At 46.7% G+C, this 15490-nt stretch overlaps 1 protein-coding gene across 1 annotated transcript in view; it reads left to right on the forward strand.

Moving 5' to 3' along the window:
- The window catches only part of Vat1l (vesicle amine transport 1 like), a 166621-nt gene extending 158780 nt beyond the window's left edge, over positions 1-7841 (forward strand). The window contains exons 8-9 of the mRNA XM_051169134.1: positions 5493-5576; positions 7344-7841. Of these exons, the coding sequence (XP_051025091.1) occupies positions 5493-5576; positions 7344-7442 (183 nt within the window). The 3' untranslated portion in view covers positions 7443-7841. The remainder of the gene's footprint in view (positions 1-5492; positions 5577-7343) is intronic.
- The last annotated feature ends 7649 nt before the right edge of the window (positions 7842-15490 follow it).

The following is a 15490-nucleotide window of genomic DNA, read 5'->3' on the forward strand; positions in this document are numbered from 1 at the left end:
AGGACTCTGGATATTTGAAGAGGGGCTAGTCTGACTTTTGATAGTCTGTAAGCTTACAGTGTATCCCAAATTCCTAAAAACACAGAACAAACACACATCATGAACTTAATTATCTTGTTGAGAATATATTGAAATGAGAGAGCTTTAGATAGTGTCACAGTTATAGTCTGCCAGTGGGACAAATATCATGTCCAAAATCAAACTTAGAGGAGAAAAGAGTTTACTTCCATTCACAGGTCAGAGTCCATCACTGGAGGAAAGCAGAGCGGGAACTTGGAGGAGAAACCATGGAGGGAACACTGTGTGGTGAACAGTTTATAGACCAATGTTTTCCTAGCTCTCTTATACAAACAAGCCAGGGTCACCTTTTCAGGGAATGGTGCCACCCACAGTGGTCTGGGCATTCCTATCTCAATTAACAAAATAATCCCCCACAGACATGGCCAGGGGTAAATCTATCTGTTCTGGGCAACCCCTCTCTTGAGATTCCCTTCTCAAGTGATTGTTACAGTATTTTGCATCCGTTCGGCCTACAAAGCAAATAACTGATACAGAGAGACTGAAACATACTTTAAAGCTGCCAGCACTTCGCGGGACAGAGTCGGAACTGATTCTAATCTACTAGTAAACTAAACAAACTACTCTAAACCTTATAACGTACATATATTCCAAACACTTGCCACTATGACCCCTTGGCTGCGCGTCCAGTTTCTACCATCCTCCTCCAACCATCCAAAAAACCCTTCCCTCTCCAACCCGCAAACTTTTCTCCTCTCCTCCAGGAAGTCCCGCCTTCCACTTCCTGTCCTTCTGCCCAACTGATTGGCTAAACAGCGCTTTATGATGGGTGATACATTCACTTAGCATTCCTCCACAAATGACACAAGGATGTTGACAGGTAAAGCTAAGTAAGACAGATATATTCAGTAAAATACATTATCAAAATCAACCTCCTTGGCTACTTTTTTACATTTCTTCGTGTGCCTAATCAGAAAACCTTTTGTCGTGTTTGTAGCTTGCTTGACGTTTGTGTTGAAACACAGACGGTGTGGTTCTGTTGGCTTACAATATAAAGGCTGATGTCCCTGCCACAAGTCCAGGGATGATGCTGATGTTATCGCCCAGCCAGACTTCCCAGGATCCTACAGATTGTGACAACCAGGCATACTGTGCACAGAACAAACGCCCGGAAGAGCTCACAGCTGTACTGCCAGCTGAGCTAGTCCCAGGACTGGGGAGCTCCAGGAAGTGACCTGGAGCATACAGAGGCACAACAGACAGCCTACTGAGGTTCTTAAGCTGTGGGGTAAAGGGTGCAAGAACTGAGGGAAGGATAACAGACATTGCTTTGGGGGCATGCAGTCAAGGGCAGAGTGGTACACATGGCAAGCCACCTGTGAAGCCTTGAAATATTCCACTAGTCACATCCAGAAAAGGACCAGAAGATAACCTTTAAACATTGTCTACAAGCCCTGATAAGATATTTTACTGGTTTGTTTGTTTGGTTGGTTGGTTGGTTTTGGTTTTATTTTTTGGGTTTTTGTTGTTGTTGTTGTTGTTGTTGTTGTTGTTGTTGTTGTTGGGTTTTGTTTTGTTTTGTTTTTGTTTTTGTTTTTTTGCAGTTTTAAAGAGGATTTTTGTAAAATTTTGTTAAATGTGCCCGTGCTCGCATGCATGATGCAAGCATGCAAACATACATGCTTGCCCAGTGTGAGTGCAGACTACCATGGAGGCAAGAAAGGACCAATGAATCCCCTGGGGTTGGAGTTACAGGTAGCTGTGAGCCACCCAATATTCGATATGGGTGCCAGGAACCAAACTCTAGTCCTCTGCAAAACCAGTATGAGCTCTTAACCACTGAGCCATCCCTCCAGCCCCTATTTTGCACTCTGGAGACTTTATAACTACTAAACCTTTGAAGTCTGGTTTTAAAATTTCCAGTAACCATAAGTAGCAGTTAATTCCACATTCGAGTGCTCTTGTAAGAGGTGACCTGTAGCTACTGGATTGAACAATGCAAGCCTACAAGACTCTTCCTTTTTTATGCAGTTTTGGTTTCAAACAGAAAGGTGCATTAGGAAAGGCCTTCTGGTAAATGCCGAAGACAGGTCTCCTCAGGTGCTATCAAATATCCGGAGAACGTCACCTATTCTGGGCCCTTTTGTAAGCTGATAAATTGGTAACAAACTCTGTGTTCAGACTTTACCATTCAGAGATATCAGCAGAGGGCAGTCCTGGGTTGTGTAGCCAGCACAGCCCTGTAATGGCTTTTTCCCAGAGTCCCAGGAAGAAGCAGCCTGCATTCACGCCTCCAACTCGCTTCTCCCTTCTGAGTGACAAGCCAGAGGCAAACCTCTCAGAGGCTCCCTCCTTATGTTTCATTCTGGTCTGTGAAAAGCTGTTGCAAACATTCCCTCAAGAAGCTCAGCATGTGGATGAAATAGCTCCACACGTGCAAAATGCTACACACTGTGCCTGATAAAGAATTGATCAAACCGAGTTGTCTCCTTCTTTCTAAGCCTCTGTCAGTGGGGCTCCCGCACAACTCCAGGAGCATCCTGTAAAAAGCGTGGAGAGTCTAACAGCATGACTGGGGTGGGGGTAATTAAATGACCTCTGGAGCTTACTCCCATCCCTTTATCCATTTTCTGTAGACAGAACTTCAAGGCAGTGTTTCATTTCAGAGAGAAATTTCCAAAAATATGGAGATTAAAGGCAACCCTGCAGAGGGCTTCTCCCAGTGCCTCAAGCAGCATGAGCCACTTTAACTAGTGAAAAAAAAAACCCAGCTCCCTGCATTTTCCTGGGCTCCAGTGTAGTACAGAAACAGTGTAAAGTGTGCCTAACTGCTTCCTGTCATCCTGGCAGTTCTGGCTGAGACAGGAGGATTACAAACTCGTTGTCCACTTGGACTACAGACTAAATCCCAGGCTACCCTGGGAAACTTAGTGAAACCCCGTCTCAAAATAGAAAGTAAAAAGTAGGCAGGGGGTGGGGCTCAGTGATAGAGCATTTGACTAGAATCCACCAGGGAGGGACTAGGGACATGGCTCAGTGGTACAACAGCTGTCTACAGTTTGTCAGTAGGGGGCTGGAGGTTTGGCTCAGCATCAGAGTGCTTTGCTAGAAACCATCAGGAAAGATCTAGGAACATAGCTCCATAGTAGTGTGCTTGGTCAGAATTCACCAGTGAGGAGATGGAGCTTAGCAGTACAGCTTGCCTAGGATGTGACAGAGTGACTGGGGCAGTGGTCCAGTACTTTACCAGAACCCACCATCAAGGGGCTGAGGTAGAGCATTTGCCTAGGACACAGAGGGTACCAGTGTTCCTGACACCCGAAAGGAGCATTGTGGGAGACCTCAAGTGAAACAGTCAACTCTAGGTAAAACTGAGGGGGGAAGTGCTGGATTTGAGCTCTACCCAACCTGATTCTGAGCCATACTTCCGTTCCTGTTATCAAGTAATCTCTGTATGAATTCCTTATGCTCTTTAGCCTCAGGATACTTATCCTTAAAATGGGCACTCACTATACGTATCTTGCAAGGCAGGAGTCTGTTAAATATTTATTATTTCATTAGCGGCTCCCACACGCACACAAAAAACAGTGAACTTTCAAAGCATTTGTAATTTCATAAGCTCAGGATAGGGTGCCAAGATCTGGGTATGACGTAACTGGGTCCTTTGGCTCCCACAGGCTACAGTCAACATGTCATGCGGGGTATGGTCTCCTTTCAAGGGTTGACTGAAGAAGTATCTGCCTCTAAGTTCTCTGGGCGGAGGGGGGTTGGGGGGGGGTCTTGGCAAGATTCAGATCCTCAGAGGGGATGAGGGTCTCAGTTCCTTACTGGCTATAGAATGGAATGTGTCGTGTCTTCTGTCTGTCATGAAGGGATTCCACAGGGCAGCCCTCATGGATGCAGGGAATCAAATGATTTGTTTTTAGGAGTAAAAAAAAAAAAAAAAAAAATTAACAATCACATGACACTATCAGTCTACAAAAAAAGAGATTGTTTCACACCAAAACAAAAAACAAAAAACAACAAAACAACAAAACAAACAAACAAAAAAACCTGCATTAGAAAGATGCCTTGAATTTATATTAAATGTTGATTTGACAGCGTGTTACCACATAACATTATTTACACTGGACAAATGGAGTCAAAATGTCCTCCCCCCACCCCCACCTAACTTTCAAGGTACACCTGCAAGCTTTCCTAGTTATTTTAGAATACCTACATTTTTATGGAGATGTAAATAAAAACTACTCCTCTCGGTTTTCTCATTTAGCAAGATTACAAAAGCGTTCAATCCTGCCGTGTCTCCTTCATAATTAGTGGCATATATCTTTCTTTTCCTTAACAGCTATGCAACATTTCCGTTCGGTAGATGAATGTAAAAGCCATTGTTTATTTACCCATCCCTTTACTGTGACATATAAGCTGTTTCAGTGTTTTGCCACTAAATGCAGTGCAGTCATTATCTTTTATGTTTTTCTCCCGTAAATGGAATTGTGTCTCTAAAGTCCTGGGGGGGGGGGGGGGGGAAACAATTTGAACACAAATATTTTAATGGTTCTGTGAGTTTGGATCCAAATGAATAGAAGACTTTTATTTTCAAATAAGCAAACACTTCTCCATCAGCCACAGGCTGAGTTCCTCACATGCAGTTAACTATGTCTGATTTTCTAATTTTTTTTTTTTCTAATGCCATAGCATCTAGCCTTGAAACAACATTACTGAACACTCGTGGGCTGAAGGAACAAGAATATTTTAAATTGTGAGACTTTACAAAAAATATTTAGACTCAACCTATTATGAATTTTTATAAATTGACTTTTGTGAGGCAAGAAATGTTGCGTTCCCATTTAGATGTCACTTGAGATGTGGAGGGCGTACGTGGCTCGGTGTCTTCTTCATTAATCCCCACAGCGCCCCCTGCAGTTCACTTTCTGCACCGCAGCAGAAGGAAAGGCTCAGAACAAACAGGATTGTGTATTACAGCTTTCACAGAGGGTTCCTTACCTGGCCATCGTCCCCTACCCCGCCCCCGCCCAGGGACATTCATGGGTCTCACTTGCTGGGGAAAGGAGTTTCATTTTGGGGATATTGCAAATACGCTTCAGTCTTAGTAACTGGGTTTATTTACCCAAATTGTGAATCAGAATTATGTAACACTTCAGAAGACAGGACTTAAATGACTCTCACAAATACTCTTATTTTTTTTAACACTCCTTCTGACCACTCTGGCTTTTAAATATATATATTTACCCTCTCTTTGTGAAAACTGTAACACCCATTTTTCAGACCCAGAAGACTTACGGGGCCAGTCAACGTGTATGGGTGACAAAAGGCAAGTATTTGCGCCACAGAAAGGTTGCTGGCTGAACCACTGTTTGAGCTGCAGCGCCCTCTGGTGGAAGGCCGGCGGATTGATTTCTTCAGGCCCGTTATGCAGGAGCCAGATCTCACTAATGTCTCACCTTGTGTCTCAGGTAAAGGAGGCTATGCAGCGCATCCATGACCGAGGAAACATCGGGAAGCTAATTCTCGACGTGGAAAAGACCCCGACTCCTCTGGTAAGTGAAATGCAGAGGAAACTACCCAGCTCAACACCCAAGACCCACGCACTGAGGTGAAAGTGGAGGAAGACAGGAAACTGCTGAGTGAGGACAAACAGGAATGGATAGAAAAAGACCATTTACAGTAGCTATCCCTAGGCTGCCACCAATGGGAAGGTAGCATGCACATGCCTGTGCCCAACAGAATATGGTGCCCGCTGCCTGCACTATGCTTCCTGGTGCTTCTGTTGAATTCACTAGCTTTTTTTATCCGGATGAAACCCTCATATCCAGGCAGTCCACAAGAAAACAGCACATCAGATTTACCTGTTCCCCCATCTAACTGCTTTGGGGGAGGGGTAGCATACGGTGTGGCCCTTAAGGCACAGGCTCTCAGGCTGCATGCATTCAAAGCCTGGGGCTCAGTCCATTTGCAAGGTGGGAAAGTTGCTTCGCACACCATCTTTGGTCCTGTTTATGAACTAGAGATTGACAGGTCCTTCTGGGTGAGTTAGAAAGGCAGTCACTGAGCACGCCTAGCCATCCTAAGTTCTGGGTAAGCTAAAGAGTTTGTTGTTGCTCTAAGTTTCTCTACTAAGACACTAGTCTTGCAGCATTATTTGTCATTTTTGAGGGGGGAAAAAAAAACCTAAAATGATGCATAGCTCTTGGTCCAAGTGTATATTTCCAGAAACAGATCCTTGTCTTCTGTGGCCATAACATGGCTCATGTGCGATGGACATTTCACTCCATACAAGACAGTTAAAGGAAGACGTACTTTTGTGACACTTAAGCCTGCTGTTCACAATGTGGATATAGTTTGGGTTTTTTTGTTTTGTTTTGTTTTGTTTTTTGGTTTTTCGAGACAGGGTTTCTCTGTGTAGCCTTGGCCATCCTGGACTCACTTTGTAGACCAGGCTGGCCTCGAACTCACAGCGATCCGCCTGCCTCTGCCTCCCGAGTGCTGGGATTAAAGGCATGCACCACCACGCTCGGCCTGTGGATATAGTTTTTAAACTACGAGGTAACAGGACTGTTGGGGAAATGATGGCATGAGGTTAGGGAGAAAGGACTAGGGTCCCAGGACTCTCATACACTGTGCCCTACAGGACTAGGTCTCTTTGAGCCCCATGCATAGAAGGTTCTGGAGCTGCCCTAACTAACTCTTGTACTTAAGCAAAATACTCAGCACTGGCTTTCTATGTAGAGGCACTGTCTGTCTCCGTGGACCCATGAAACTCTGTTGGTGCTTGGGCTGGGGTTAGGCCAGCTTGACCAAGGGGCATAACCCATCAAACTAAGACCCAAAAGACTTTATCCAGCAAGCCAGACCTCATTTCCAAGAAGGCAGAGGATGACTGGGAATAAGATGCCGCCATGACTCTGCTTCTGTTGAGTTCTTGTTCTAGTTTTCTGGGCATAGTTTTACTCTGACCCCCCAAAGGAAGAAAGTGACAGTAAAGAAAGGGTATAGAAAAGATGTCACAGCCCTTTCTAGGTGGAAAACTAGAATTGAGGGGAAGACAGCATGAAGCCAAGCTGAATCTAGGGCATCATGACATTCTGGATGGACCCAGTGACATCATCTCCAGAGCTATTAAGGGATGTTAAAGGAAGTGTCAGGGACTTAGCAGGTGTCAGCAAAGGAGCTAGAAGGATTCCCCTGAGATGCTTTCTCCTATGGGTGTGGCCACTCTGGAAGAGGTTGGTCCCATGATGCTCAAAGACAGTGAGGGTGTGGGTACACGACCTGCATCTAGCACCATGACCTCTGTTGAATTCCAGATGGCCAATGACAGCACGGAGACCAGCGAGGCAGGGGAGGAGGAGGAGGACCACGAAGGTGACAGCGAAAACAAGGAGAGGATGCCCTTCATCCAGTAAAGCAGACCTCAGAGCCCCAGCAGGTGGATGGCCACCGTGAGAACTCTTCCGTGCCCCAGTGAACAAATGCCGTAGTCCAGTGCGTGTCGTGTTTGTCTGCAGTCAGCCAAGCTAAGAAGCTGTTGATCACTGTTATACTTGGAATTAAGTGCCAATCCCATTCCATGCAGTATTGTGTCCCCTTCCCCGTCTCTGTACCACATTCTCCTCTCCTCCTTGAACCAAACCCATCCTTCTTCAGGTCCTTCTTGACAGTTCTAGAATAGCCTTGCAAATTAATTACAAACCCATGGGGTCCCAGTGTCAGAAACCAGACATAGGGCAAGGCCGCATTTGACTGAAAGGTATTGTCACGGAGCCCTGCCCAGATTCCTACTTTTCTTCAGGCCGATGACACTCTTTGCCTGCCAGCAATCAGCTAGGCCTCCAACCATGGCACTCATCAGTCTGGCTAGTGGCAAAAGAATAGGTTAGGAGCAATATTCACAATCCCCTAAATGCAGAATTCTCCAAGCACCCTCCTTCTAAGAGGTCACACCCCTGCATTTTTCTCAGCACCCTAAGGGTTGAGCCTCTCTTTAACCCTTTCCGCTGGTTCTTACTTATAAACCCAAGGATGCAGATGTGAATTCTTTCCATGACAGAGATGGGTTGACAGCATCCATCTGAGGACCAGATACAGAGACCTCTCCTCTGATACTGTGTCTCCTGAGGAAAGTCCTCCCTGTGTACCACACACAGTTTATTTAAATCCTAAGAAGACTTGCCACATGTAGGCCTAACTCAGATGTCATTAAACTCATCTGTGTTCAGCCTTCAGAATTACCACATATTATTTTTAAGCTCCTGCCCAGGAAACATTTTTCCCAAGGAAGAACTCCCTTGAAGACCATATTTGGGGTTGAAATATCAATTGGTCTCTTTTGTCTTTTAAAAGCATGTTCTGGTGTGCAAAGAGCACTAGGGATACAGATGGTGGCTGCCTGGCATCTGATGCCAAGTGTGTGGTTCCCCCTTTCCAACACACAAACCATGGTGCTGATTCGCAGGTTCCTTAGAAATCAGGGACCAAACTGCTTGATTGAACCCTGTTCAATTTTCCAGCTTGACAGGAAAATTTGTGTCCTTTTTTAATGGGCTTTCAAGTGACAACCATTACCTTAGAGGATGTAGAGTCTCCCTCCACAGTGGGGCTCCTTAATGCCTCGTCCTAGCCCTTATGTCCCAAAGGGTTCACATGTCACTCACAAAGGCACCCATGCGATTCTCACCCTGAACTTATTCTGCCTTCTGGAAGACCTAAGTGGGCTCTCCCATGACCTTGAGTTGGTGTTCCAAGTTTCCACTTTCCATTCTTGAAGACTTCAGAGGGGTCCGGTGTTGCCCACTTTCTCCACTAACAAGCTTTAGGGTGGACCCCACTCTTCCCTCACGGTCTGGGAACAAACACATTTCAACAATTTCCCTGCTTGGTTTGCAAAGGCTCTGTGGCCAGTCTCAATGTCATTTGTTGTGTTCCTTTATCTCAATCCTGAATTTGGGAGGATGACTTCCTCATGCCAAATATTTACCAGAACGGAGGCCTTTCCCCCACTGGGACTATGAAAGTCAAATATGAAGATGAGAAAACGAGCTGCCAGCCAAATAAGCCAAGGGATAAGAGTGACTGAAGGAGGGCCAACCACAGACTTTCATTCCCTACCCCTGGGGAGTACCTACCGCTCTAGCTTTTAGGCATCCAGAGAGATGGTAGCCCTTGGTTGACCACCATCAGTCACATGTCCACCATCACCCTGCTCGAGGGTTGGTAGTCCAAAGGACCACTCTCAAATAGCCTTCTGGAGAGGCTAAGAGCCACTGGTCACGGGAAGCTTCTCCTGCAGGGGACATGGAACCTGACCCACAATCATAATTCCAGACGGTCTTGTCATGTATAGCATAGAAGCATGGAAAGTTATCTCTCCCCCAAATCTATTGTCTTGTTCTTAAAACTACTGATCACGCATGAGAAACCTCTCCTCCTGAGGACACAGAATGGGAACATTTGCGTGTAGCCAGCATCACTATGAGGAACAGGGTGGAAGGGGTGTGAGGGACAACTGGAATAGGTCAGTCATCATGGGGACTCTTGTGTAAAGCACCTTCCTTCCCCCCCTTGTGATTGTTTCCTGGAGGAAGTGTAAAGAGTGTCTCTGTTTGCCTTAAGGGAGCTGCGAAGGCTTCTGGGAAGGTTGAGCTTTGTTGGAATGAACCGAGCATCGTCTAATGTGTCCGTGGCTTCAGAGCTTTCGTTATATTGTTATATTGTGCCTACAAAGCAGATTATGTTTACATAAAAAATATAAATAAAGTATTCAGCATAGCATAACCTCTTTCTGGCATCCTTTACTCCCCATAAATATCTGGGTGTATTCTGATTTCCTGGGCATAGCGATGCACGCCTGTAATCCATACACTCAGCATGCAGAGAATGGAAGAGGGCCATGATGAGGCTAGCCTGGGCTACACAGTGAGCCTCCATCCCAAACAGAAGCTAATTGCATGCAGATGATACCAGTGATGATATCAAACATCACAGAGAGTAATTGGTGATAGTGGCAAGCATTTAGGAGGCGCCCACTGAATGCAGCTGAAAGAACAATACGCTGACTCTCTCAACAGTGTAGGGTCTGGTATCATGCCCTTGCACGGACGGAAAGGCCAAAGCATGTGAAGCATCAGTGCTGGCCTGAGGTCACGTGGCTCGTCAGTGACAGCTCTCACTTCATGGTACCTGGCTCCTCCACGCTATGGACCACACAGGCTGGGCTCAACTAGGTCACATGACTTGAAATTTCCCATTATGCCTAAAGGATTCTAAAAAGCCAAATCTTTCCTTTGTTCTGGAGGTTGGCCCAAGACTTCTCTGAAGAACCTTCTTGGCACTCTCCACCCACCACTCTTCCCACAGCAGCCAGTGCCACCCCAGTCTCTCTGTCTCTCTGTTCTCTCCCTCCTACCTCCCCGGCCAGCTCCTTTCCAAGTTTCAGTGGGGAACCTCTCTTTTCCTTTAAGACCTCATTGTGTTCACATTGTTCTCCAGAAACTGCTTCTGTCCCATGCTCCCTCTCCCTCTCCCCTCTCCCCTCCCCCTTCCCCCTCCCATGAGACCCCATGATGGTCTTGGGCTCCCTCTCACATTACACACCTTCCTGAAAGGAACTGAGTGTCAGCTTCCTTTGCAGACCCTCACCGGTACATTTCCTTCAGGGCAGCTGTAACATGGATACATTTCTATGAAAGTCTGATTCTCAAAGCTTGTACGTCTCAATGACATTCATTTTCATAGTCTAAAAAACCTCAAGGTTATCAAGGAAAACACCTTTGCAAGCACCAGGATCTGAGCAAAGAGGAGTTCACTCCTGGTGGCTCCTCAGTGTTTCACCATGCTTCTCAGCGGGGAGCTGACAAACCAGATGTTGCCTCAAGTCGCCATCCATAGGCCATGGGGATAAATCTTAATTTACAAAGTTGAAAGGACATTGAGACATTATGACATGTCTGGTTGTCTCCTTTGGCTTTGTTGAGAAAAGGTCTCCAATAGCCATGCTAGCTTCAGTCTCACTTTGTAGTGGTGAGGGGGATGACCTTGAACTTCTGATCATACTGTGTTGACCTCCTGAATCACAGGCCCCCATATAATAATAGACAGCCTCTTTCCAGCATGGAGAATAATAGGAGTCCCAAAACTCCTGTTTATTCACCTCACAGGAATATTGCAAAGACCAATCAGTAACTTCGTCTTCACTAGACCTAACATAAATCAGTGTTCTCAGAAAGTCTGTCATTAGTCCAGCTTATGTCATGGGCTCATCTTCAAAGCACTCACTGAGCAGAGGGATGGCTCTTTTGATTGTCCAGCCTGGCTGGACATGCCCATTCCAAGGACTTACCATGGTAAGACCAGACACTCTGATTGATAGCTGTTCAAAAGCCATGTCAAGTGACAGGATAGATCCTCATAGGAAGGGATGCTAGCCAGTTAATCCATCTGTGGTCGTTTGTATAAAAATGGGTCGCATAAGCCTATATAGCCCTGTGGTACTATTAGGAGGTGTGGCCTTGTTGGAGTGGGTGTGGCTTTGTTGCAGGAAGTTTGTCACTGGGGGTGGGCTCTCAGGTTTCCGAAGCTCAAGCCAGGTCTGATTGCTCACAGTCTCTTCCTGCTGCCTGCAGATCCAAATGTAGAACTCTCTGCTCCTTCTCCAGCACCATGCCTGTTTGCATGCCGCCGTGCTTCCCACCATGATAGTGGACTAAACCTCTGAACTGGGAGCCAGTCCCAATTAGTTTTCCTTTATAAGAGTTGCCACAGTCATGGTGCCTCTTTACAGCAATGGACACCCTAAGACACCATCCTTGCTCACTGATGCTATGATTCTAAGATGTAGTCCACATAGCATCCCGGGGAGGGGGACACTAGGGAGGGATCAATCTCAGGCTGCCCACCATAGTAACTGCCTCTTTACTGGTGCTTGAGGCTCGTACCTTCTCATTTTATTCTCTTATTCCCCTATTTCTACTTCATGCTAGCTATCCCCATCCATATAAAGCACCCCAGCGAAGTCTTCCAATGTATTGGTTACTCACTATGTGCCCAGCAGTGACTTACGCCCCCACATCCGCCCCTGCCAAATCCCACCACATACAGGGTCATGCTACACCAGAGTTCACCCCGAGCTCTGTACAATTCTTGACGTGCCGACAGCTTCCATCTGAAGCTTCCACATTGGCCTTTGTTCTTCTCCACCTGCGAGATTATTCAAGCACACATGAGTGGTGAGTGCAGGGCGGCGGGGGGGGGGGGGGTGGGGGGTGGGGGGGGGTGGGGGGGGGGGGGGGGGGGGATACAAAAAGAACAGACTCGATCAATGGATGAAAAGCCTGCTGGCAGATGCCCCACCCAGCACCCTCACCCTGTGGGCCACGGTTAAGAGCCACAGATAGTCCCACCCCCTGATCCCCTTACTCCTACTTTCTGACATCCCTGTCCTCATAAACCACTTTGGCTCAAGCCTTTGTCTTCAAGACACCTTTGGGGAAAATCCCAATGAGAATAGCATTTTAGATGTTAATTTGCTAACATCTCCTGACCACTTTACAAAGCAAATGATGCTGATGCTATCCCCATTTTACAGCAGTAAAGTACAAATCAGAGAGACATCAAGTAAAATATCCAAAGCAGTACAACCAGCAGCTTAGTTTCCAGAAGTCACACTGAAGAAATCAAGCCACGCTCTTCCCAGATGCCCAAGGCCTTGAAAACACACACAACCACTTCAGACACTGGAAACATTTACTCCAAATCCAAACTGGTGTCATAACTAATACAGCTCCTGGTGCCAGTCCCTCTCTGTTTTCCAACCGTCTTCCCAGGGAGTGAAAAGGGATTGCTTCTGTTTTTCCAACTCTGGAGAATTCTACCTAAGGCCAAGGGGAAGGGCCGGGCAGCCCTGATGACTTAAAGGGCTGTGCTGTGAGCCAGGGAGTCAGATCATTCATCCGGGTAAGCTCAGGCCACTTGTAGCCCCAAGCTCCTGCCTCTTGGATCAGCACGGGAACCTGCATTCTAGCGGGCACCAGATGAGGCATGGGCATTCGCCCACACCCACCGCTGGGATGGCAGTTTAACCCAAGGCCTACAACACTGTGATAGCACTGCTGCCTCCACTTCAGAATTCCGATTTTCCAATGCTGCTTGGTACCGGCAATCTCATTAAAAAGAGCTAATTGTAACACAGTGGAAAAACTCTTTTCCACATTTCCCGTGAGATCAGGCATCTTGTCCCACGGACGTGGTTCAAACCGTTCCTGAGGCAAACGGAACCTGGGACTCTGAGGAGGTTCATCCAGTTCCACCCATCCTGCAGGAGAAGCACGCACTTGCAGAACCACAAATATACAAGCATAACACTTTAGCGTCTTGCATGGGTGGTGGGTGAGCCCTGTGGGGAGTTAAAGAGCACGCGTGGGTTACAATACAGGTGTGGATTGGCTCTCTTGAAGAAGTTGTAGAAGACCACGGGTGTAGATTGGATTTCATAAACAAGGCAGAGAAGGTAGAACGTTAATGTTGGCTCTGTTTCTTAGCAATTAAACTTTATTATACAACCCAACTAGCTTACACAAGACAGAAAAAGGTTAAAGGGAAACAAGAGTGAACCTCCTGGTATTCGTTCCACAGGACAGGTCCCTTAGGTGTCTCTGGCCTTCCCGCTGGTTCGGCCTGTTCACTGATGCTTTTCCTGACCCACATGCACTCAAGCTTGTCTGAACCCGCTGCTCCTCTTGTCCTCTCTGTCAGTCTGTCTCTCACGGGCAAGGGCCAATCTTCTCCTCCCATGGAGGGTCGATTAGAAACACAATAATCTGGGTGGAGTCCCCCAGTCTGCTTGCTGAATTCCAGGCCCAGGAGGGCCCCACCCAGTCTATCCCAAGGTGAATCTCAGGGAGTATCCGTGGTGTGTCCAAGGGCAAAGCCCACCAACATTGCTTTCACCTGTGACAAAGCTTACAATCCTTCCCACACGTTAACTCTCAAATCCAAAACAAGCTTCAGAGGGAGCTTCCCCAACTATGTGACTCCTTACCATCACTGCCCTTGCTGACCCTCAGCCACTATATATAAAGAAGAGTTCACTGGCCATGGCTTCCTGTTTTATCACACAGCAAGGAGACAGAAATCAGTGGAAGGAAATGGGATTGTTCAAAACTGATCCTGAAAAGGATACAGAAGAGATACTCCCTCAAATCTCCACATCTGTGCCTTAAGGAGGAAAGGGATTTTACAGCAAAGAGTGGGGAGGGTGTGAGTGCCCCTGGTAGGGTTTCATCATCCGTGGTCTGTGCCTTCTTTCCTCTGGTCTGGCGCACAAGACAGCACAGTGGATTTACACCCATGCATGGTTAACTAGAATCCTAGAAAGGGTCTCTCTTCAACACTAAGGGCTGGGGAGGGGAAGAAGGCTGAGGGGAGGGATGGGGAACTGGGGACAGTTTCAAATGAGTATCTGTTGAAGAACCTCTCCTGATTCTCATTTAGTTACTGGGTAAGATGGAGTCAAGATGGAAGCAGCCTGGTAGTGCTTGTTCAACAGAGCGCATGAGTGTGCGTGGGGTTGGGGGAGGGGGGTCAGTTTACAATTCAACCTATCAGACTATTAGTGTCTTGAACTAGGAAAGGAAAAGACCTTTACCGACTTGCAGTATTGTTTGCAGGATTAAATGAGCAGCCCTGTGCAATAAGCAAGGTGCTGTCAATTTTCCCCTACAAAGAATAATAAATGCTTATCCATGATTTACAATATGTAGGCAAGAGAAAAAACGGAAGGGCCGGTGTGCTGTAGCCGCTAAGAGCATAGTTGTGTAGTCAAAGTACATGGATTTCTCTAAATCCAGGTCTTACCTCAAGGTATCTGGGCAGGCTTACCATGATTGTAGCAACATTACTTTCCTGAGAGTAGGATGAGGAAAGCAATAGACACCAGCTATTGTGTTGTCTTAGCATTGATGAGAACTTAACCTTTCAGTTTAGTGTGTGTCTCATGGAAAGAGCTCAAACATCACCCTCAACGCCTGCTGGACCCAGTAGCACACTCCTGTCATCCTAGAACTTAGGAGGTGGGATCAGGAGGACCAGAAGTTCAAAGTTATCCTCAGCTCCACAGCAAGCTCAAGGGCAGCCCGAGCCACATGACATCCTGGAAGGAAGGAAGGAAGGAAGGAAGGAAGGAAGGAAGGAAGGGAGGGAGGAAGGAAGGAAGGAGAATGGAAGGGAGGAGAGGAGAGAGAGAGAGAAGAAGAAGGAGGAGGAGGAGGAGGAAGAGGAGGAAAGGAAAGGAAAGAAAGGAAGGAAAAGGAAAGGGAAAAATAAAGTAAAGATGCTGCTGCCAGGCCTGACAACCTGAATCTAAGCTGTGGAAAGGAGAGACCTGACTTGCGGAAGTTGTCCTCTCACCTCTACACTCACAGCGGGCCACATATGCATTCCTCTCCACATACAATAAATA

The sequence above is a fragment of the Acomys russatus genome, chromosome 26, assembly GCF_903995435.1.
Source record: "Acomys russatus chromosome 26, mAcoRus1.1, whole genome shotgun sequence".
In the NCBI taxonomy this organism is placed as follows: domain Eukaryota; kingdom Metazoa; phylum Chordata; class Mammalia; order Rodentia; family Muridae; genus Acomys; species Acomys russatus.